The 22,777-nt window shown below is 35.2% G+C and overlaps 1 protein-coding gene across 4 annotated transcripts in view; it reads left to right on the top strand.

The window, feature by feature from the left end:
- Positions 1–22,777, top strand: part of GLCE (glucuronic acid epimerase) — a 112,751-nt gene that overhangs the window by 50,183 nt on the left and 39,791 nt on the right. The window contains exon 2 of one of the 4 annotated variants that reach the window (XM_045899790.3): positions 2,830–2,920. The exons of 2 other annotated variants lie outside the window; for them this stretch is intronic. Coding sequence is in view for 1 of the 2 variants with exons in the window: in XM_064570236.1 (XP_064426306.1) it covers positions 14,554–14,588 (35 nt within the window). In the remaining variant the exon portion in view is untranslated. Of the gene's footprint in view, positions 1–2,829; positions 2,921–14,431; positions 14,589–22,777 lie in introns of those variants that run through there. One more of the 4 variants, XM_064570236.1, reaches the window with a different exon arrangement.

Here is a 22,777-nt window from a genome sequence, read left to right as displayed (position 1 = left end):
AGATCTTTTATATATATATTTTTTAAGATTTTATTTATTTATTTGAGAGAGGGAACACAAGCAGGGGGAGTGGGAGAGGGAGAAGCAGGCTTCCTGCCGAGCAGGGAGCCCGATGTGGGGCTCGATCCCAGGACCCCGGGACCATGACCCGAGCCAAAGGCAGACGCTTAACGACTGAGCCACCCAGGCGCCCCTAGATCTTTTATATTTAATGTAATTATTGATATATTTGAATTTACCTCTACCATTTTCTTACTCTTTTTTTCCATTTGTTACCCCGTTTTTGTTTCTCTATTTTCCCTTTCCTGCCTTCTTTGGGAGTATTTGATTTGTGTGCCTCTATGTGTGTGTGTGTGTGTATTGGTTAGGTATTCCATTATAATTTGTTGATTGTGTTTTTACAGTTTGTTTTTTAGTGGTTGCTCTAGAGATTACAATGTACTTTTCAGTTTACTTAGAATCAAAATTTTACTACTTCATGTGGCACATAAAAACTATCACCATACAGCCCCTTTACCACCCCACCCACTTTATGCTGTTGTTGTGTTATGTATTATGTTGTATGACATTCATTGAAAGCTCCATCACACAATGTTATACTTTGTGCTTTCAACTATCAAACATATTTAAAGAACTCAAGAGGATAAAAATGGTCTATTATATTTAATTAGATATTTGACAATTACATTGCTCTTCCTTACTGATGTTTCAAAGTTCCCTTATGGTATTATTTATCATCTATTGGAATAATTTCCTTTAGCAATTCTTTTAAAGCACTCCTGCTGTCAAAACATTCTTTAAGTTTTCCTTCATCTAAGAATGTCTTTATTTCACTTTCATCTCTGAAGGATACTTTTGCTGGATATGGAATTCTGGGTTGACAGTTCTTTTCTTTCAGCACTTTAAAAATGTTCTACTTACTTCTGGCCTGCATGTGTTCTGAAAATAGATTCACAGTCATTTGAACACTTTTCCCCTCTAAGTAATACTAAATTTTTCTGGCTGCTTTCAAGACTTTTTGTCTAAAGTTTTCTGAAATTTTATTAGTATGTGGCTGGTCATGGATTTCTTTGTATTTATTCTGTTTGGGGAGTTTGCTGAGCTTCTTAAAACTGTAAGTTTGTCTTTCAACAAATTCAACAAATACCAAACTCCCCTCTTGTTGGGATTCTCTTGTCACAAATGTGGGATTGAGGCACTCCTCTTTTTTAATTTTTTCTAATCTTTTTCTCTGTTGTTCACATTGGGTAATTTCAGTTCATCTATATTAAGTACATTGACTTCATCATCTTTTGTCATCTCTATTCTTTTTTTTTTTTTTTTTTTTAAGATTCTATTTATTTATTTGAGAGAGAGGGAGAGAAAGCAAGTGAGAGAACAGAGTATGAGTGGCAGGGAGGGGCAGAGGGAGAGGCAGAAGCAGACTCCTGGGATAGAGCTCCCTGAGCATGGAGCAGACTTGTGGCTGACTTGGGGCTCTATCCCAGGAGGCAGGGATCATGACCTGAGCTAAAGGCAGATGCTTAACCTATTTAGACACCCAGGTGCCCTGTCATCTCTATTCTATTGAGCTCATCTAGTGAGCTTTTAATTTTGGTTATTGATATTTTTTCACTTCTGAGATTTGTATTTGGTTCTTTTTTTATATCTTGTGTTTCTTTTTTTGAGACTTTATATTTTTCCAGTTGTTTCAAGAATGTTTGCTCTTACTTGGTGAAGCATTCTATAATCGTTGCTCTCATATCTTTAATATCTTCCTCAGATAGTTCCAGTGTCTGTGGTTTCTTGGTGTAGGCATCTTTTCTCATGTAAGTTGAGATTTTCCTGGTTCTTCATTTGCCCAGTAATTTTGGGCAGCTTGGTATGTTATGGTATGTTCAAATCCTATGCAGAATGTTGATATATTTTAGTAGGCAAATAACCCCATTAGGCTAAGACTGCAAGTTCCTGTGGGTTGTGTTTACAACATTAGTTCCATTTTCAAAGCCTTGGCCGTGCTCTTTGGATCTGTCCTACATGTGCACCACACATGGGTCAGTCTGGAATTTGGGTAGTGGTCTGTATCATAGTTCAAGTCTCAAAGTGTACGTGTTGCTTGTTCAGGTCAGATCCACCCATGGGCTGCTTGAGGGTGAGCCTGGGAATTCATTAAACAACTTGAAGCATTGCTTTCCTAAGCTCTTCCTTCTCTGGGATCTCCCAGTAATTTCTGATTCCCTGGGGCTCCCTTTTCTATCCTCTGATCAGAAAGCTTTATTCATCTCTAATGTGCATTCCCTACATGTGCCCATATCCAGGGCCAAGTGGCAGAACAACAGAGAAAAAGCAAACAGGGATTCACCACATCCTCTTTGGACCACAGCTCCTCTAATCAGAGAGGAAGGTTTCCCCTTCCTCAGAGTTTTAGGATTCTGATGGGCCTCTTTTGCCACAGCTGCTACAGGAGGCTGAGCTTGAGAGAATGAGGGAGGGATTTCCACACTTTCTTTGAGTAGAAGATCCCTTTCCCTCTCCTAGAGCCAGCACTAGACAGCTTTTACTGAAGTTTTCTCTGTACTAATGTCCACTTCCAGGTTTGGGGCTGTAGGATAACTGAACTGGAGGTTGCATACTGGAAAATGATGTTTCAGTGGTACTTCAAATTCTGGTCTTCCTACCCAATCTGTGCGCTTCCTATTTTAACTTTTCAAAGTTCTGAAGTAGCTTTTCCATGTGTTCTATCCAGGTCTTGTAGCTACCTTGACTTGGAGAGATGGGGTTGGAGTATGATTACCCCATTTTATCTGGAACTAGAACCTGACTTAAAAGTTTTAAATTTTATTTCTCTAGGAATTTGACAAGAAACTGCATTTTTGATCAAATATATTTTGAGTATGAAACCAGACATGTAACAAAGTTTAGATTCTTTCATTTGATTAAGGTAAGTTTGCTTAGTAAAATTAATCATACCCCCACTATATATTTTTAAACTTATATTTTAATGTGTGCTTTACTAACACATTTTACTTTTCAGTCTACCTGAGATTCTGACCTCAAAGTATTTTCATGGTTCCTTTACCATTTAAATAACTAATGTTTCATGTAACAACTTCCAGATACAAGAGGATATAATAACTTCCAGAAATGAGGGAACATGTGATTATTTGTTTACTGAGGGTGTTGTATATTGATAATCAGATCTGTTTGCCTGGTGCAGGAGTCAGCAAATTATGGCCCAAAGGCCAGCACCTGTTTTGGTAAATAGAATTTTATTGGAACATAGTCAAACCCATTCATTATATATTGTCTGTGGCTGCCTTAACACCACAGTGGCAGAGTTCATTAGTTGCAACAGTGTCTCTGTGGCCTGCAAGTCTAAAATCTAGCTCTTTAAGAAAAGTTTGCTGACTGAATCAGAGTATCTTGCTATGCCGTGTCATTATATGTTAATTGATAGCTAACTGATTTTAGGTATCAGTAAGTGTCGTCAGGTGTGAAAACTAATTAGTGATTATTTTTTAGAAAGAGGTGTTAATTTTCTGAAGTAATTGACTTTAAAAATAAGACAAAGCTATGAGCAATTAAATGCCAAGTAATTATTTCCAGTAGAAGTCTTCATTTTGCTTAGATTTAAAAAAGTAAAAGTTTATATGATAAAAGTCAAGTTTCTTCCTGTCTAAAAAAATTCACACAAATGTATTTAATATTATTTTCTTTCCTAGGAAATTTAAATAGAACTAGTAACATTTTGGAAGTAATCATTATGTGTTTTAATATCTGTCCTAGTAACACAAGTATTTTAGATTATATAAAGTTTTAATTGAAATAAAATTGATTCTCATATAAAACTGTTTTAGTTGCTAAAGTTGGAATTATGTTTCTAAAATTTATATTGAATCACTTATACCTGTTTGTGATTCCTAAAATTATGAGTATTTAAAAAACATAAGATAGAAGGAGAGATCAAAATTTGAGCCTAGACAGTTTATAAAATGTTTGCTAGGCTGCTCAGGATTCTCTTGACTAAAGAAAAACCTATTTTTTTACACATGGACATATAAATTAGGATTTTCAAGCAATATCAAATAAAGGAATTTCTCTCTTTTTTTTTGAAAACAAAATCTGAAAAATAAATTTTTTGCTAATTTCTAGGTAATATTAACAAAATAAAGTAAGTTTCTAAAGTCTTTACATCATAAGAACTATTTGATTTGAAAAACAGTCTCATATCATGCATGAAGCTGCGATACATTTAGCTTTCTAATAGACTTGGGTGAGGTATCTTGTGTTTTTATAAAGTGAATTTAAAACTTTTAAAAACTTACATTTTAAAGGAAGAAATCTAGAAATTTATCTGAAAAATATATTTTGTATTATATTGTCATTTTACATGTAAGTCAATATAGATTTAAAGCCTCTCTTCATTACTTATATATTTGAATTATGAAAGGTGGATAAAATAAGGCTACAGAAGAATTGATGGGACTCTTCGTAGCTTGAACATGTGAATGAGGCCACCTTAATATTAGCATGTTTAGCTGTGTTCTAAACTGAATTGGTTTGGAAAGTACCTGATTCATAGACTGAGACTTATGAATAAGAATTCCCTTTTAAATGATGGATGATATAAGAAGGTACTGCTAAAGCTTTTTGCTTCTATCAAAATCTTATCTGAAGATGTCTTTTCTTTTTTAGCTTCCCTGATTTATGTTTTGTTGTGGTCCTACCATACAAACTTAGATTAGTTTTTTCTGAGTCAACATAAAATACTTCATTTTAAAAATCAGCTACTGGGGGCGCCTGGGTGGCTCAGTTGTTGAGCGTCTGCCTTTGGCTCAGGTCATGATCTCAGGGTCCTGGGATCGAGCCCCACATTGGGCTCCCTGCTTGGCGGGAAGCCTGCTTCTCCCTCCCCCACTTCCCGTGCTTGTGTTCCCTCTCTCTCTGTCTCTCTCTCTGTCAGATAAATAAATAAAATCTTAAAAAAAAAAATCAGCTACTGAGTCATTGCTAATTTGACATTATTACTGCAGTTAGATATGTGTGTTGAAGACAGAGACAGATTTTCTTCTTTAAATTGAATATGCTTCTTGCTTTTTGGAGTTATATATGTCTGGATAAGAAAGGGCTTGGGTGGATTAGTTAGGAATTTTTTTTGAATGTCAATGTCTTAGTCCATTTGGGCTGTTAAAACAATAACAAAAGCTGCATAGCTTATAAACTATAGAAATTTATTTCTCACAGTTCCGGAGGCTGGGAAGTTCAAGATCAGTGCCAGCAGATTTAGTGTCTAGTAAGGACTTGCTTTCTGGTTCATAGACATGTTTTTTTGCTGTGTCTCACATAGTGGAAGGGGTGAGGGAGCTCTCTGGGGCCTTCTTTATAAGGGCACTAATCTCATTCATGAGGGCTCTCCTTTCATGACCTGATCACCTCCCAAAGGCCCCACCTCGAAGTACCATCACATTGGTGGTTAGGATTTCAATATGAATTTCTGGGGGACACAAACATTCAGTCAAATTTTTAATTTCATAGGCCCTGATCAAATGTCACTGTATAGTCTTTAGGACAGTAAAGAAACTAATATGGAAATGAGCCTTTAAGGTTTATCCTCACAGGAGATAATGCAAAAACATGTTACTTTAATTGATCACTATGGGATTTTCTTAAACTTTAAGAAATATATTTCTTAATATATATATTATATTTTATATATATTTTATATATAATATTATAATATGTAATATATTATATTTTTATATATTTATATATATAATATGTATTTTTTAAGTCCCTTCTTTATACATATTTTATTTTCTACCAAATAAACTCTTAAATTTTATTTACAAAATTTGCTATCAAGGAAGGTATACATACTTTTGAAAGAGGAATAGAGACTATTTTTTTTTTTAAGATTCCCCCTTTTTAAAACAACTTGTTACTTTGGAATAATTTTAGATGTAGAAATACGTTCTAAAGATAGTATATAGTTTTTCTATATTATTCACTCAGCTTTCCCTAATGTTAACATATTATGTAGCCTTGGTATAGTGATCAAAACTAATCAACATAGACTACTAAACTGTGGACTTTATTAGAATTTCACCAATGTTTCCACTAATGTTCTTTTTCCAGAATCCCACATTACATTTATTTGTTATATTTCCTTCGTTTCCTCCAATCATTGACAGTTCCTCAGTCTTTCCTTATCTTTCGTTCACACTTTGGAAGACCACTGGTCAGGTAGACCTTTGTAGAATGTCATTCAGTGTGGTTTTCTCTGATGTTTTCTCATGGTTAAAATGAACTTAGAGATTTTGGAAAAGAATGCCAGAGAGGTGATGTGTCCTTCTCAGCATATGATAATCAGGGGTTATGTGATGTCAGCATGTCTCATTCCTGGTGATTTTATTAACCTTTATCACCTGGTTACGGAGGTGTCTGCTAGATTTCTCCACTGTAAAGTTACTGTTTTTCCCTTAATAAATATTTTGGTGAAAATACTTTGAAGTTACACAAATAGCCTGTTTCTTTTTAAAAATTTGGCCACTAATTTTAGCATTGATTGGTGGATCTTGCCTGAAGCAGTGATTAGTCTGATATTTTGATGGTGATTTATTTATCTATTTATTTATCTATTCCACTCCTTATACATTTATTAATTATAATTCTGTAAGAAAAAGTCCTTCCCCACATTCATTTATTTTATTTAATCATTTATTTATATCCATACACACTCACTGATTTTTATTTTATTCTCTGGATTAGGATCAGTACTAGCATTGGTATCTCCCAAAGCCTAGCAAGTACTTATGCCTTTAGTTAGCTTTTTCCAGAATTTCATATAAATGGACTCTCATAATGTGTAGCCTCTTAGGACCTGTTTCTTTCACTTAATGGAACGCATTTAATATTCATTTATCTATTGTATAAATCACTAGTTTGTTCCTTTTTATTGCCATGTAGCATTCCATTGTAGCATACCAGAGTTTGTTTATCCACTTACCTGCTGAGAGACATCTGGGTTGTTTCCAGCTTTGGGCAATTACGAATAAAGCTATTACATTTACATGAAGGGTTGTTTTTTTGTTTTGTTTTGTTTTTGTTTTTGTATTTTTTGTGTGTGGGTTTTGGTTTTGATTGTGGTTTTGTTTTCACTTGGGTAAATACTTAAGAGTGGGATTATGGACTTTAAGTATATATTCAATTTTCTAAGAAACTGCCTAACTTTTTTCCAAGTGGCTGTACAATTTTGCATTCTTACCACCAGAGTATGAGAGTTCCTATTGCTCTGTATCCTCTTCAACACATTGGTATTATCAGTTTGTTTTTGTCTTTTCTGTTCTAATATATGTGTAGTGGTTTTAATTTGCATTTCTTAAATGACTAATAATGTTAATATGCAATCCATGTTTGTGAATGGGTAGCTGGTCCCTTTTATTTCTCTTGATTTTCTCCTTTTATGATCAACCAGGTGGGTAGAGTCTTCTCCAATATAGTTTTGATTGAATTAGTTGCTATCATCTCTGTTTAGCTATATTTCATAATAAATACACATTTCCATATATGAGTTTTGGCTTTCTCTACTTACTATGGTGGAATGAATATAAGTTTTTATATAGCTGAGTATTTGAATGATAATTTCATTATTGTCTAAAGCTAGATTGCTTTATAAGAATCTATTCATAGATTACATCTGTGACTCAATACACTTGTAAGGCAAGGGAAAATGTAAGAAATTCTGTTAGTGCTAGAGGTTGCTTTGGATTGACAAATGTCACTGTAGAAAAAGAAATCTTAGGGTCTTTAGTGAGATCTTTTTCCCCTTTGACTATCAAATGAACAAGCAAACCTGATACTCTCTTGGGATATCTGTCAACGTATTCAGCCTTTGTTATATTCTTATAACTAATCAGTTAATATTAGGTGAAAGAGATTAGAAATGAATGTTTTTAAATTTGCCCCAATTTACATAAACATTTAAATTGACAGCTTGAAAATACGATGTTGCTTCATGGAACTGGATTAATGAAAATGTGTGGAATACTCATCTTCTACTTTCTTGCATTTCGAAGACTACTGCCAAAAAGCCCTGTAATTCAGTAGCTGAGTTTTTAGTTTAAATTTAGCTTCTATCAGAATGAAATGAAGATATAAAGTTTTAGTGAGTGATTTTTATCCTATGGGAGCTTTATATTTACTGTTTCTGTTTTGTAAAGGCCTGTGTTTAATCTATTAGGCTATGTGCAGCGATGCCAAGCTATTTAAATAGATTTTTCTGTTTGTTTGCTATATAAAGTCCTTTTGAGAAGTTAATATATTACATAAAATGTATGCGTAAAATACATATAAACCTTAAAGGATAACATTCCTGTCACATCACATCACTTGGGTAATTAGGATTTGATTCTGTTGATATGGATTCTAGTTAACAAAGTGAGTTATTCCCAATTTCAGCAGGAGAACACCAGCTTAAGGAATATTTTATTTACATATTCAGATTATGAAGATAATATTATAGAAGTCATTACAAATGGGAAGATGACTTTCTTGTCTGCTTTAAAATGAGTCCATCTCTTTAAATATCCTGTTTCATAGTGTGATTACGTTACTGATTCTATTGGCTGAAACCAGGGTGGTTGTTACTATTATGATCATGGCGGCCTCAATTCAAACCAGCAAATTTTATTTATTTATTTTTATTTATTTAAAGATTTTATTTATTTAACAGTGAGTGAGCAAAGCAAGAAGAGCGGCAAAGGGAGAGGGAGAAGCAGACTCACCACTGAGCAGGGAGCCTGACATGGTGCTCGATCCCAGGGCCCTGGGATCATGACCTGAGCTGAAGGCAGACACTTAACCAACTGAGCCACCCATGTGTCCCTGTCAGAAGGAATTAAAAAAAAAAACACCCAGCAAATTTTAAATTGGAAAATATAGACCTTTCTGTAGTGGCTGCTCTGGTCACTGTATATAACTTATATTGACCTACCTTTTCAGGCTCTCTTTGTAAATAAGTTATGGGTAACACAAAGTAGCCTTGTGAAAGGGAAAAAAGGTACTATATATATTTATGCTATAAATATATTTTATTTCCTTCTTCCATTTTCCTGAACAGCAGGGGAAAAAGAGGAAGAGGGGTGTTTTCTAATGTGTTGATGGTAGCTTCTTCCTTATTTATAGAAGACTAGGAAGGTGAACTTTGTGACTTTAGTTGAGTATGCTTTAGAGCCCAAGAAGGGGCAACCACAAGCTGTTGTGCGTGTATGACAGTTGACAATATCAGTTTTATCTTCCAGTATTGAAATCATCGTTTCTTTTTTTTGAAGATTTTATTATTTATTTATTTGACACACAGAGAGATAGAGCAGGAACACAAGCAGGGGGAGTGTGAGAGGGAGAAGCAGGCTTCCCACCGAGCAGGGAGCCCAATGCAGGGCCCGATCCCAGGACCCTGGGATCATGACCTGAGCTGAAGGCAGATGCTTAACGGCTGAGCCACCCAGGCATACCAAGATTTTATTTATTTTTAAGATTTATTTGAGAGAGCGTGTGTACGAGTGGGGGGAGGGGCAGAGGGAGAGGGAGAGAGAGAATCCCAAGCAGACTCCCCACTGAGCGCGGAGCCCAATGTGGGGCTCAGTCTCACCACCCCAGCTGAAACCAAGAGTTGGGTGCGAACTGCCTGAACCACCAGCCATCCCAATCACCATTTCTGAATTTGGGGAATTGAGGAAGTATGGAGTGTAACTTCTTTTGAGCAGCTGTTCTTTGGTTGACTCCAAACCAGGTGCTTTTATTTCCATGTTATTTAACTTGGTCCTCACAATTAGCCCACATGGTATGTATGATTACCCACATTTTACAAATAAAGAAAATTTACCCAAGGTAACACAGCTGGTAGTGGCAGAGTCAGAATTTGAACCTTTGTTTTTTTGAGCTAAAAGTCAGTGCTTATCCATTATACTATACTGCCTCTCCTAAAATTAGAAAAATAATGAAAACTATTAGAAAATCTCTGAAGTTTTAAGCCTCTTGGAGAGAAACTAATATTAGATAAGACTTACATTATCTCAACCTTTGTAGTGTTTTCTTCAGTCTTAAGGGGCTTCACTTTTGGGAGACTTATTTTATACATGTTATATGAGGGAACCACCAGCAGGATACTCATTAATGCTAATTAAATGATTGAGTCTCCAATATATGTCTCAAAGAGGACTCTCTAATGATATTAGCGATATTAATAACTTTCTTGAAGATAAAATCATCTATAAATCAGAAATAGTACATGTATAAATTGCTCTTAGTAAAAATATTCATCTCAAAAATTCACACTTGCAGTACTAGTAACCTTTTAGTCTAATTAAACTCTTAGAAGTGATATTTAGTATAACATTTGCAAAACAAACTGTTGTATAGCTTGCAAATAATGCTTTAAACTGTTTGATCAATAAACTCATTTTATGGTGGATCAATAAATTCCATTTGTGCAGTGATTAAGCTGTCTTTATCTTAATGGTATTTTACCCTGTAGGAATGTTATACTGTCAAAATTAACGACTATATGTAGAATTGTTGTCAGTTGTAAGAGTTTTTCTTAACATGTTCATTGTACTAGTGGTCTTATTGTATATTTGTAAATCCATCTATAAGCAAGTCATTAGTTATTCAGTATTTATTTCTAGCATATTAAAATTCTCAAATCCATAAATATAGAAAACATTTCAAGTATGATAAAATTGTATGGGAAATTGTTTTAGTATATATAAGCAGTTCAATTATAGACTTTTCTTTTTTTTAAGTGCTAAATTTTAGTTGATATTTGGTCAGGAAAAACTCCAGAATTCATTATTTCTTTTGTTTTATTTTATTTTTTTTAAAGATTTTATTTATTTGTCAGAGAGAGAGAGCACACGCAGGGGGAGCAGCAGGCAGAGGCAGAGGGAGAAGCAGGCCCCCTGCTGAGCAAGGAGCCCAATGCGGGACTTGACCTCAGGACTTTGGGATCATGACCTGAGCCGAAGGAAGATGCTTAACCAGCTGAGCCACCCAGGTGTCCCACTTTTGTTACATTTTAGGGCAAAGTATATTATAATATTAAGTAGATGATATAAAAGCATTACCTGAGTCTATTTGTTTATTTATTTACTTATTTATTCATTTTGGTTTGCAGAGATCAGTACAGGCAGTAGGTTGAAATGGAAAGCGGACTCTTAGAAATTAGCATCATTGAGTTCTAGTGTTGGTACAGCCAATACTAGTTGTGTAACTTTGGACAAATCATTAAACTTCTCTAGATCTAAACTCCTTTTTGTCTGTAAATAAAGTAATTGGGCCGTGGTTTCTAAGAGTATTCCCAGGTCTGTAAATCTTAGGCCAGAAATTATGTCAGTACTAAACTTAATGTAAAAGGTATAGTTTGTCTACTTTTCGTTTCTGGTTCTTAACCAATAAATAGGGATTTTTGTTTTGTTTTTTGTTTTCAGAATGAGCAGCGCAGCACAACTATGCTGGTGAATTTAAGTGCTTATGGTACTATATATACATATAGTAACACAATGTACATAAAAAAGTATGACTTTGCCTTTAGGAATAAAAGACTATAATAGCCAAATATTTTTTAAGCTTTTCTTTTTTCTTTTTTGCAGGAAGGAGGTAGGGAAGGGTTAGATTATTTGGACCAATCTATGCTTGGCATAATGTGGAGTAAGCCGTTAGTACTGGGAATACCTGCAGTACACCAGGCATCTTTGCATCAGTGCTTATGGAATTCCCTGTTGTCTTAGTCAAGATGTGTGTTCTTGGGGCGCCTGGGTGGCTCAGTCGGTTAAGCGACTGCCTTCGGCTTAGGTCATGATCCCAGGGGCCTGGGATCAAGCCCCGCATCGGGCTCCCTGCTCAGCGGGAACCTGCTTGTGGGTGCTTTCTCTTTCTGTCAAATAAGTAAATTTAAAAAAAAAAAAAAAAGATGTGTGTTCTTTACCACAGAGTTCAGCATCTAGTTTATATATGGTCTTATATTCTAAATAATTTGTTAATAATGATTATAAGGTTTTAAACAGCAGTTGTAATGCCTCTTGTCTTTATGTCCAAGTGCCTAGTAGGTGTTCAATAAATACTTGTTGATTGGATCATCACATATAAGGAATAATATTGTTTTGTGGAATAGTAAAGGTTTTGAAATTTTGGTAGACATTGGGTTGAGAGTATATGAACAACTTTCTGTGACATTTAAAATTTTGAACTTTTACTTTTTTATTAAAAATTCTTTCTTTCACTTTTTCTTTTTAAAGTGGTGAATTGTGGTGGATTTACTAACAGTACTTTCAATGTGCCTGGCATTGATCTAAACCCTTTACATACATTAACTCATTTAATTCTACTGTATGAAGTAGTTATTCTTTAAACCCATATGGTATATGAGGAAACTGAGATGTAAACAAGTTCAATAACATTCTTTTTTTTTTTTAAGATTTTATTTATTTCCGAGAGAGAGAATGAGAGACAGAGAGCATGAGAGGGAGGAGGGTCAGAGGGAGAAGCAGACTCCCCGCCGAGCAGGGAGCCCGATGCGGGACTCGATCCCGGGACTCCAGGATCATGACCTGAGCCGAAGGCAGTCGCTTAACCAACTGAGCCACCCAGGCGCCCCAAGTTCAATAACATTCTTAAAGACAGAATTAATAAGTGACAGGCCCGATTCAAACCCAGAAGGAATAATTAGAAGCCTATATCCTTAATTACTATGCTATACAGCTTCCCAGTGTTTTATGTGAAGTTTTGGATTTTTGTTGGAATTAAGGCTTTAAAATTCATCAAGCCACACACACACACACACACACACACACACACACACACACACCCATACCCATTTCAATTCTTTGTTATTAGTCATACTGATTAGACTATCTTGTGATCATGATACTTTATGTTGCTAAACTGCTTATCTTTAGGTGAGTTGGATAAGAATTAGGTCTTTGACACAAATACTACTTTTATTCCAAACTGTTAACATTTTAGAACTATTTCATGAGTAATAAACTTGATTTTGGCAAAGTTCCAAACACTGCTATTGTTGGAACTGTCAAACTAGATGGAATTTTGAATACTATGATAAGTAGACATTGAAAATAGAATATTTTTATAAAGAGCTCATAAATCCCCCGGTCTGTATAAGCCCTGTCTGTCTCACAAATGTACAGTGCAGAAAATAGGAAAATCTGAGCCAGTAATATAGCCAATCAGTCACTTTTTAAATGTGGCATTTTTTCATTGTCACAGTGTTTATTGCAAAAATGGTAATAGGAATCATGGGGTCTTCAGAGTAAGGCTAAATTGCCAAGCAGGAAAGTTTATATTACAAGGAATTCTAACACCTTGGTGAAAATCAGAACATGGCTGCATGGAAACTTTATGTGGACTTCATACATATTCCTAATCTGTAAATAAGGACTTTAAATATAGATTTCCTGTCTTCAGTCAGAATAAGCCTACTAGCTAATTAGTATATTCTTGAATGCATGTCAGTAGAACAATTACACACATACACACACATCCCACATATAAAATTATTGCTTACTTAAATCAATGGTGATTAATTGTTGAAGTGTAATTTGAGTTAGTACATCATGTGTGAGCAAGAAATAAATTTGTTTTGCTAAGTCATTTAAAAGGGTTGGGAATATTTGTTACTTCCCCAGACCTTGATTATCCTGACTAGACTAATTTGTATGTGCTATAATAAGAGTATCCAATTTATCATTAGGGACCCCCTATTTATATAAAAGGATACTTTGGGAAGAAAAGATCAGTATTAGTGGCGTATTAGTGAAGTGTTAGTGAAACCTTGTAACAACACAAGTCACTAGTCTTAAATATTAACTGCTCATTATAGAGCTGATACTAGAGTAGGTATGTCAGAGGAAACTAATGAAAACACAGCCTGGGTGGCTCAGTTGGTTAAGCGACTGCCTTCAGCTCAGGTCATGATCCTGGAGTCCCGGGATCGAGTCCCACATCGGGCTCCCTGCTCGGCAGGGGGTCTGCTTCTCCCTCTGATCCTCTTCCCTCTTGTGCTCTCTGTCTCTCATTCTCTCTCTCTCAAATAAATAAATAAAATCTTTAAAAAAAAATGGTACAACTTTTTTTTTTTAGCAAAGGCTTTGGGCCAAGCATAAGTCTTGTAAGAAGCATTCTTCTGTGGAGAATGTAGAAGGCAGAAAATAAAAGTTAGAGCCAAAAGTAATAAAGTAAAAAACAAAAGTACAAAAGGGAGAATCAACACAATCAGTACTTTTAATAAAAGTGATAAACCCCTTGGAGTACTGATGAAGAAAAAAAAAGTAAAGGCATAAATTTCTGATTTCGGGAAAGAAAAAAGGGACTTCTTAGCAGATCCTACACACATTAAAAAAGATAAGAGGATTTTTTGTAAAGATTTTATTTATTTTAGAGATAGAACAGGAAGAGGAGCAGAAGGAGAGGAAGAAGCAGACTCCCTATTGAGCACAGAGTCTGATGTGTGGGGCTTGATTGCACAACCCTGAGACCATGACGAGCTGAAATCAGAGTTGGATGCTTAAGCGACTGAGCCAGCCAGGCACCCTTTTGTAAGTTTTAATATCTATTTTCCTAAGGATTTGTCCATTTCACCTAAATTTTCAAATCCATTGGCATAAAATTATTTTAAAAATTCTCATGTTGGGGCATCTGGGTAGCTCAGTTGGTTAAGTGTTTGACTTGATTTTGGCTCATGTCATGATCTCAGGATTGTGAGATCGAGCCCCATGTCAGAATCCACGTTCAGTGGAGATTTTTTTTTTTAATCTTAAGAAAAAAATGTTCACCATGATAAGTGTAGTTACCATCTGTCACCATACAAAATTATTACAATATTATTGACTATATTCCCCTTGTTGTACTTTACAGTCTTGTCAGCTGACTTATTTTATAACTGGAACTTGGTACCTCTTAATCCCCTTCACTATTTTGCCCACCCTGCACCTTTCTCCCCTCTGGCAACCACCCATTTGTTCTCTGTATCTATGAATCTGTTTTTGTTTTGTTTGTTCATTTATTTTTTATTTTATGTTCATTCATATGAAATCATATGATTTCATATGAATGAAATCATACAGTATTTCTTTCCTTGACAAATTTCACTTTATATGATACCTTCTGGGTACATCCATGTTATTGCAATGGCAAGATTTCATTCTTTATTTATGGCTGAGTAATATTTCATTGTATATATGTACCATATCTTTTTTATTCATATATCAGTGGACGATTAGGTTCCTTCCCTATCTTGGCTATTGTAAATAATGCTGCAGTGAACATAGGAGCACATGTATCTTTTTGAATTAGTTTTTTCATTTTGAGGGGGGAATTACCCAGAAGTAGTATCATATAGTGTTTCTACTTTTAATTTTTTGAAAAACCTCCATACTGTTTTCCATGCTGACTGCACCAATTTATAGTGCTTGAGGGTTCTCTTTTCTCTACATCCTCACTAACATTTGTTATTTCTTGTTTTTGTGTTGTTTTTTTTTATATATACTAGCTATTCTGACAGCTGTGAGGTGGTATCTCAGTATGGTTTCGATTTGCATTTCCCTGATGATTAGTGGTGTTGAGCATCTTTTCATATGTCTGCTGGCTATCTGTATGTCTTTGGAAACACGTCTATTCAGGTCCACTGCTCAGTTTTTAATCAGATTGCGGGTTTTTTTTGGTATTGATAATTCATATGAATTCTTTATATGTTTTGGATATTAACCCTTATTAGAATATCATTTGCAAATATCTTCTTCCATTCAGTAGGTTGTCTTTACATTTTGTTGATACTTTCCATCACTGTGAAAAAGCTTTTTAGTTTGGTGTGGTTGCAATTGTTTATTTTTGCTTTTGTTGCCCTAGCCTGAAGAACAGGTCCAAAAAAAATATTAATAAGACTAATGTTTAAGAGCTTATTGTCTGTTTTTTTTTTTAGGAGTATTATGGTTTCAGGCTTACATTTAGGTCTTTAATCCATTTTGAGTTTGTTTTTGTGTATGGTGTAAGAAAGTGGTCCAGTTTCATTCTTTTGCTTGTACCTGTCCAATTTTCTCAACACCGTTTATTGAAAAGACTGTCTTTTCCCCATTGTATATTCTTGCCGCCTTTATTGAAGATTAATTGACCATATAAGCATGGGTTTGTTTCTGGGCTCTCTGTTCTGTCCCACTGATCTATGTGTCTCTTTTTGTGCCAGTACTGTACTCTTGTGATAACTGTAGCTTAGTATTATAGTTTGAAATGTGGGTGTGTGATACCTCCAGCCTTGTTCTTTCTCAAGATTGCTGTGACTGCTTGGGTCTTTTGTGGTTCCCCTAACAATTTTTTTTATTATTATGTTAATCACCATACATTACATCATTAGTCAATTTTTAGGATTATTTGTTCTAGTTCTGTGAAAAATGCTGTTGGAATTTCGATAGGGATTGCATTGAATCTGTAGATTACTTTGGGTAGTGGACATTTTAACAATATTCTTGCAACCCATGGACATGGTATATATTTCCACTTGTGTCATTTTCGATTTCTTTCATCAGTGTCATAGTTTTCAGAGTACAGGTCTTTCTCTGCCTTGGTTAAATTTATTGCTAGGTATTTTATTCTTTTTGATGCAAGTGTAAATAAAATTGTTCTGCCACTTTGTTATTAATGTCTAGAAACACAACAAATTTCTGTATATTAATTTTGTATCCTGCAAATTTTCTGAATTTATATATTAGTTCTAATGGTTTTTTGGTGGAATCTTTGGGGTTTTCTATATATAATATCATGTCATCTGCAGGTAGTGACAGTTTTACTTCTTCCTTACCAATTTGGATGCCTTTTATTTCTTTTTCTTGCTGTGGCTAGGACTTCCAGTATTATGTTGAATAAAAGTGGTGAGAGTGGGCATTCTTGTCTTGTTTTTGACCTTAAAGGAAAATCTTCCAGCTTTTCACCATTGAGTATGATGTTAGCTGTAGGCTTGTCATATATAGCCTTTATTATGTTGAGATATGTTTCCTCTATACCTGTTGTGTTGAGAGTTTTTATCATGAAGGGGTGCTGAATTTTGTCAGATGCTTTTTTTGCATCTACTTGAGATGCCTATATGATTTTTATCCTTTGTTTTGTTAATGTAGTGTATCACATTGATTTGTAGATACTGAACCATGTTGCATCTCTGGAATAAATCCCATTTGATGGTGGCGAATGATCCTTTTAATGTATTGTTGAATTTGGTTTGGTAATATTTTGTTGAGGATTTTTGCATCTATGTTCATCAGGAATATTGACCTATAATTTTCTTTTTTTGTAGTGTCTTTGGTTTTGGTGCCAGGGTAATGCTGGCCCCATAGAATGAATTTGGTAGCATTTCTTTCTCTTCCACTTTTTTTGGAAATAGTTTGAAAAGGATAGATACTTACTCTTTAAATGTTTGGTAGAATTCACCTGTGAAGCCATCTGGTCCTGGACTTTTGTTTGTTTCAATTTTATAACTAGTGATCTGTTCAGATTTTCTGTTTCTTCCTGATTCTGTCTGGGGAGATTGCATGTTTATCATTAAGTAATGCCTTTATTTGGCTGTTGTTACAATGTTTGTTTTAAAGTCTGTTTTGTCTCATGTAAGTATTACTCCCCCAGCTATTTTTTTTTCTTTTTCATTTGCATGGAGTATCTTTCCATCCCTTCACTTTCAGGCGTATGTGTTTTTAGGTCTGAAATGAGTCTCTTGTAGGCAGCATATAGACGGATTTTATTTTTTATTTATTCAGTCACCCTTTGTGTTTTGGTTGGAGCACTTAGTCCTTTTATACTTAATTATTGATAGGCATGTAGTTAACACCATTTTGTTGTTTTCTGGTAGTTTTTGTAGTTCTTTTCCTTTCTTCTTCTGTTGCTCTCTTCTCTTGTGAAATGACTTTCTTTAATGTTATGCTTGGATTCCTTTCCCTTTATTTGTATCTATTATAGATTTTGGGTTTGTGGCTACCATGAAGTTCATATATAACACCTTATATATATAGCAGTCTTTTTTTTTTTTTTTTTTTTTAAGATTTGTTTATTTTTTTGAGAGAGAAAGGGTAAGGGGCTGAAGGAGAAGGAAAGAGAGAAGCTCTCAAGCAGACTCCCCACTGAGCGCAGAGCCTGACCCTGGGCTCAGTCCCACGACCCTGAGCTGAAACCAAGAGTTGGATGCTCAACCAACTAAGCCACCCAGGCACCCCTACAGCAGTCTATTTTAAATTGGTGGTTGCTTAAGTTCAGACACATTCCAAAAGCACTACATTTTTACCCCCTCCCAGCATTTTATGTATTAAAAGTCATATTTTCATCCTTTTATTTTGTGTATCCTTGGACTCATTATAGATGTAGTTGATTTTACTATTTTTGTCTTTTGGCCTTCATACTTGCTTTATAAGTGATTGATCTACTACTTTTATTAAATGTTTGCTTTTTTTTTTTTAAAGATTTTATTTATTTATTTGACAGAGGGAGACACAGTGAGAGAGGGAACACAAGCAGGGGAAGTGAGAGAGGGAGAAGCAGGCTTCCTGCGGAGCAGGGAGCCCAATGTAGGGCTCGATCCTCGGACCCTGGGATCATGACCTGAGCCGAGGCAGACGCTTAACGACTGAGCCACCCAGGCGCCCCTAAATGTTTGCTTTTACCATTGAAATTTTTTCTTTCATAATTTTCTTCTAGTATGGCTCTAGGAAAACATTATCTTCATGACCCTGGAGTTGGTAAAGATTCTTAAACAGAATACATAAAGCATTAACAATAAAAGGAGAAAGTGATAAATTGGACTACATTAAAATTAAGAAATTCTGTTCACTAAAATACACAGTTAAGAATGAATGTCAGGCCACAGAGTGGGTAAAAGATATTTGCAATTGGAAAAAAAAGTTGCAATTTTCATTATGTATATCTGACAAAGAACTCGGCCAGAATATATTAAAAAGTCTTAAACAGCAATTGGAGGACAGATAACCCAATAGAAAAAATGGACAAAACACTTAAATGGTCAATTCACAGAAGAAGATCTTCAAAAAGCATACACACATATGAAAAGATCCTCCATCTCATTAGTCATCTGCAGTATACAGATTAAACCTACTATGTGATACCACTCTGCCCTGCAGAATGACTTGAATTAAAAGATTGATGATATCAAGTGTTGATGAGGATGTGTTGCATTTTTAACTCATTTTCCACAATTGGTAGGAATATAAATTGCTTTAACCACTCTGATTAATACTTTTTTTTTTTTCTCACTAAAGTGTTTTTTTTTTTCCCTCTTTTTTTCCTTACTCGTCCTGGTACCACACATGACCTTACAATTCCACTCTTAGGCATATATCCAACAAAAATGCTAACAAGTGTTCTCCAAACAAATGTGTAAGAGTGTTCATAGAGCAGTATTCATACAGGCAAAAATGGAAACAGTCCAAATGTTTAAAAAGAGCAAACTGGATAACTAAATAGTGGTGTATTTGTACAATGGAATACCATACAGCAGTGAGAATAAATGAACTATTGTAGCGCACAGCCACATGGACAAACCTCAGGAACATAATGTTCAGTAGAAAAAGCCAGTCACAAAGGAGTACACATTGTGATTCCGGTTATATAAAGTTTAAAAACAGGCAAAACTGCTTTATTGTGTTAGAAGTCAGGAGAGTTGTTACTCTTGGGGAAAGATAGGGAAATAATGGGATCTTCTGTGTAGCTGGTTAAGGAAGTTCTATTATACTGATTGTTATAAGCATTTAATAAAATCATGACTGGGTAAATTTTATCAAATGCTTTTATTTGATGAAAGCTGTTGACATGATGTGGTTTTCCTCTTTTTCTTTTAATTTGAATTCTGAATGTTAAACCAGCCTTGTGCTCTTGTACTGTATTTCTTGATCTGGGTATTGGTTACAGAGGTGCATTAACTTTATGAAAATTTCTGTACACTAGTTTATTATACTGTAATAAAGTTTATTTAAAATTTTTAATTAAAAAAATGAAAATGATATTTGGAGAGTTAGCCAAAAATGTACCTGTTCAGTTTGTAAGACACGAAGAGATAAAGAAAAATTTACATTTCTATGGAAGATTATCCTTCTCAGTCATGCTTGATTTAGAATGTACTTTGTAGAATAATAACATTTTATGCGATAGTTCAGTAATTAACCCATGCCCCTGTGAAGTCAGCTACAAATACAGTGAGGCTTTTTAGGTTGCAGCAAAAACAATGGCATAATAATTAAATGGAACTTATTAATTGTAAGAATTGGCTTCTCAACTTTACTTCTTCTTTCCTATTTGTGGTTTTTCACACACTGGGTAAAAATCATTCCAGGATAATGATCTTTGACAGAAGAGAAACTAATGGGGTAAGCCCATAGTTTTCCAAGCCACAGTGCTGATAGAGGGAACCTAAACAGCCCAGGAGTCTCACAGGATTGAGTTTGGGGTTCAGAGATGACAAGCTAAAATTTTGAGGGCAAAATATTGGAAAGGAAAGGACTGTAGAAATGGAGAGCCCCAGGGACTTGGAAAGTGCCCTTTCAAGTCTTTGGCTATGATTCTGTGCATACATGTGAAACAACTACTCAACACTAGGGAAAGAGCCACTGGAAGGAGTAGGAAAAGTCCTCAGAGATCACAGAGAGTAAGGTAGCCACACTAGCCAGAGTGGAAAGACCTCCTAATAGAAAGGCATTGGATAGTCTTAAGAAGGACATCGCTGTAGACTAAAAGCTATAGTAGCCCTTCCTTTTCTATGGTTTTACTTTCTGTGGTTTCAGTTACCCATTGTCAACTGTGGTCCAAAAGCAGATGGTTCTCTTTCTTATATATCATCAGAAGGTCAGTAGTAGCCTAATGCTACATCACAATGCCTATGTCATTCACCTCATCACATAGACATTTTTTTTTTATCATCTTACATCATCACAAGAAGTGAGAGTATAGTATAAAATATTTTGAGAGAGACCACATTCACATAACTTGTCCTATTTTATTATTAGTTTATGTTAATTTCTTAATCTGCCTAATTTATAGATTAAACTTTATCAGAGGTATGTATATATAGGAAAAAACATAGAGGTCTCGGTACTTTCTGTAATTTCAGGCTTCCACTGTGGGTCTTGGAAAGTATCTCCCACAGATGAGGGAGGACTGTTGTACTCTGGTCCCACATAACAAAGTTTAAAAAGTAAGCCTTGAAATTATCAGACTTTCCTAGTCATTGAACTACTCCCAGAACGAAGCTCAAAAACACTTAAAGGAATTCAAAAAATCCATACCATATATTCCAGCAATCTCACTCCTGGGTATTTATCCAAAGTAATTGAAATCAGAATCTTGAAGAGAGATTTGCATTTATGTGTTCACTGAAGCCCAAGAGGTGGAAGCAACCCAAGTGTCCATCAATGGGTGATAAGGAAAATGGTGGTATGTATATACAATAGAATATTATTTGGTCTTTAAAAGGAGGAATTCTGTCGTGCAGCAACATAGATGAACCTTAAGGATATTATGCTAAGTGAAATAATCCAGTCCCAGAAAGACAAATATTGCATGGTTCTACTTATATGAGGTATCTTTTTTTTTTTTTTAAGATTTTATTTATTTATTTGACAGAGAGACAGCGAGAGAGGGAACACAAGCAGGGGGAGTGGGAGAGGGAGAAACAGATTTCCCGCTGAGCAGGGAGCCCGATGTGGGGCTCGATCCCAGGACCCTGGGATCATGACCTGAGCAGAAGGCAGACGCTTAGCAACTGAGCCACCCAGGCGCCCCTTATATGAGGTATCTAAAGTAGTCAAACTCATAGAAGCAGAAAGTAGAATGGTGGTTGCCAGGGGCTGGAGCTAGGGGGAAATGGGGAGTTGCTGTTTAATGGGTATAAAGTTTCAGTTATGCAAATTGAAAAGTTCTAGAAATCTGCTGTACAACATTGTGCTTACATTGTACTGGACACTTAAAAAATTGTGGATAAAATAAATTGCACAAATTCCTTTGTCAATTCAGGTTTGCTATAAATACCATTTCTGCCTTAAAATCCATATAGTGAAGATTAAGCCTGAAAGATAAATATATCCATAACAAATTTGAAAAAATTCAATACCCAACAATGTAAAATTCTTAATGTCTTGCATCCTATAAAAAACTACCAGACATGCAAAGAAGCAGAAAATATGACCCATAACCATGATAAAAATCAACCAATAAGAAGAGAGATAACCCATATGATCAAATTAGCTGACAAAGACATTAAAGCACCGATTATAACTGTACTCATGTTCAGTAGAGTAGAGGAAAACAAACATGCCAATGCGAGATGTAGGAGTTATTTTTAAAAAGGGTGACCCAAATAGAACTTCCAGAGACGAAAAATAAAATTTCTGAAATGGAAAATACAGCAGATGAGATTAACAGATTAGACATTGCAGGAGAAAAAGATTAGTTAAAACCTGAAGACATAAGGGCGCCTGGGTGGCTCCGTCGTTAAGCGTCTGCCTTCTGCTCAGGTCGTGATCCCAGGGTCCTGGGATCGATCCCCACATTGGGCTCCCTGCTCGGTGGGGAGCCTGCTTCTCCCTCTCCCACTCCCCCTGCTTGTGTTCCCTCTCTCACTGTCTCTCTCTCTCTCTCTCTCTTGAATAAATAAATAAATAAATAAAAATCTTAAAAAAAAAAAAACTGAAGACATAGCAATAGCAACTATCTAAAATGAAATACCAACAGAAAAAAATAGTTGGAA

The sequence above is a fragment of the Mirounga angustirostris genome, unplaced genomic scaffold, assembly GCF_029215605.1.
Source record: "Mirounga angustirostris isolate CCGP_5_RB_7025 unplaced genomic scaffold, mMirAng1.0.hap1 SCAF_9, whole genome shotgun sequence".
Lineage (NCBI taxonomy): Eukaryota > Metazoa > Chordata > Mammalia > Carnivora > Phocidae > Mirounga > Mirounga angustirostris.
Note: the sequence above shows the minus strand (reverse complement) of the source record. Positions and strands in the feature narration are given on the sequence as shown.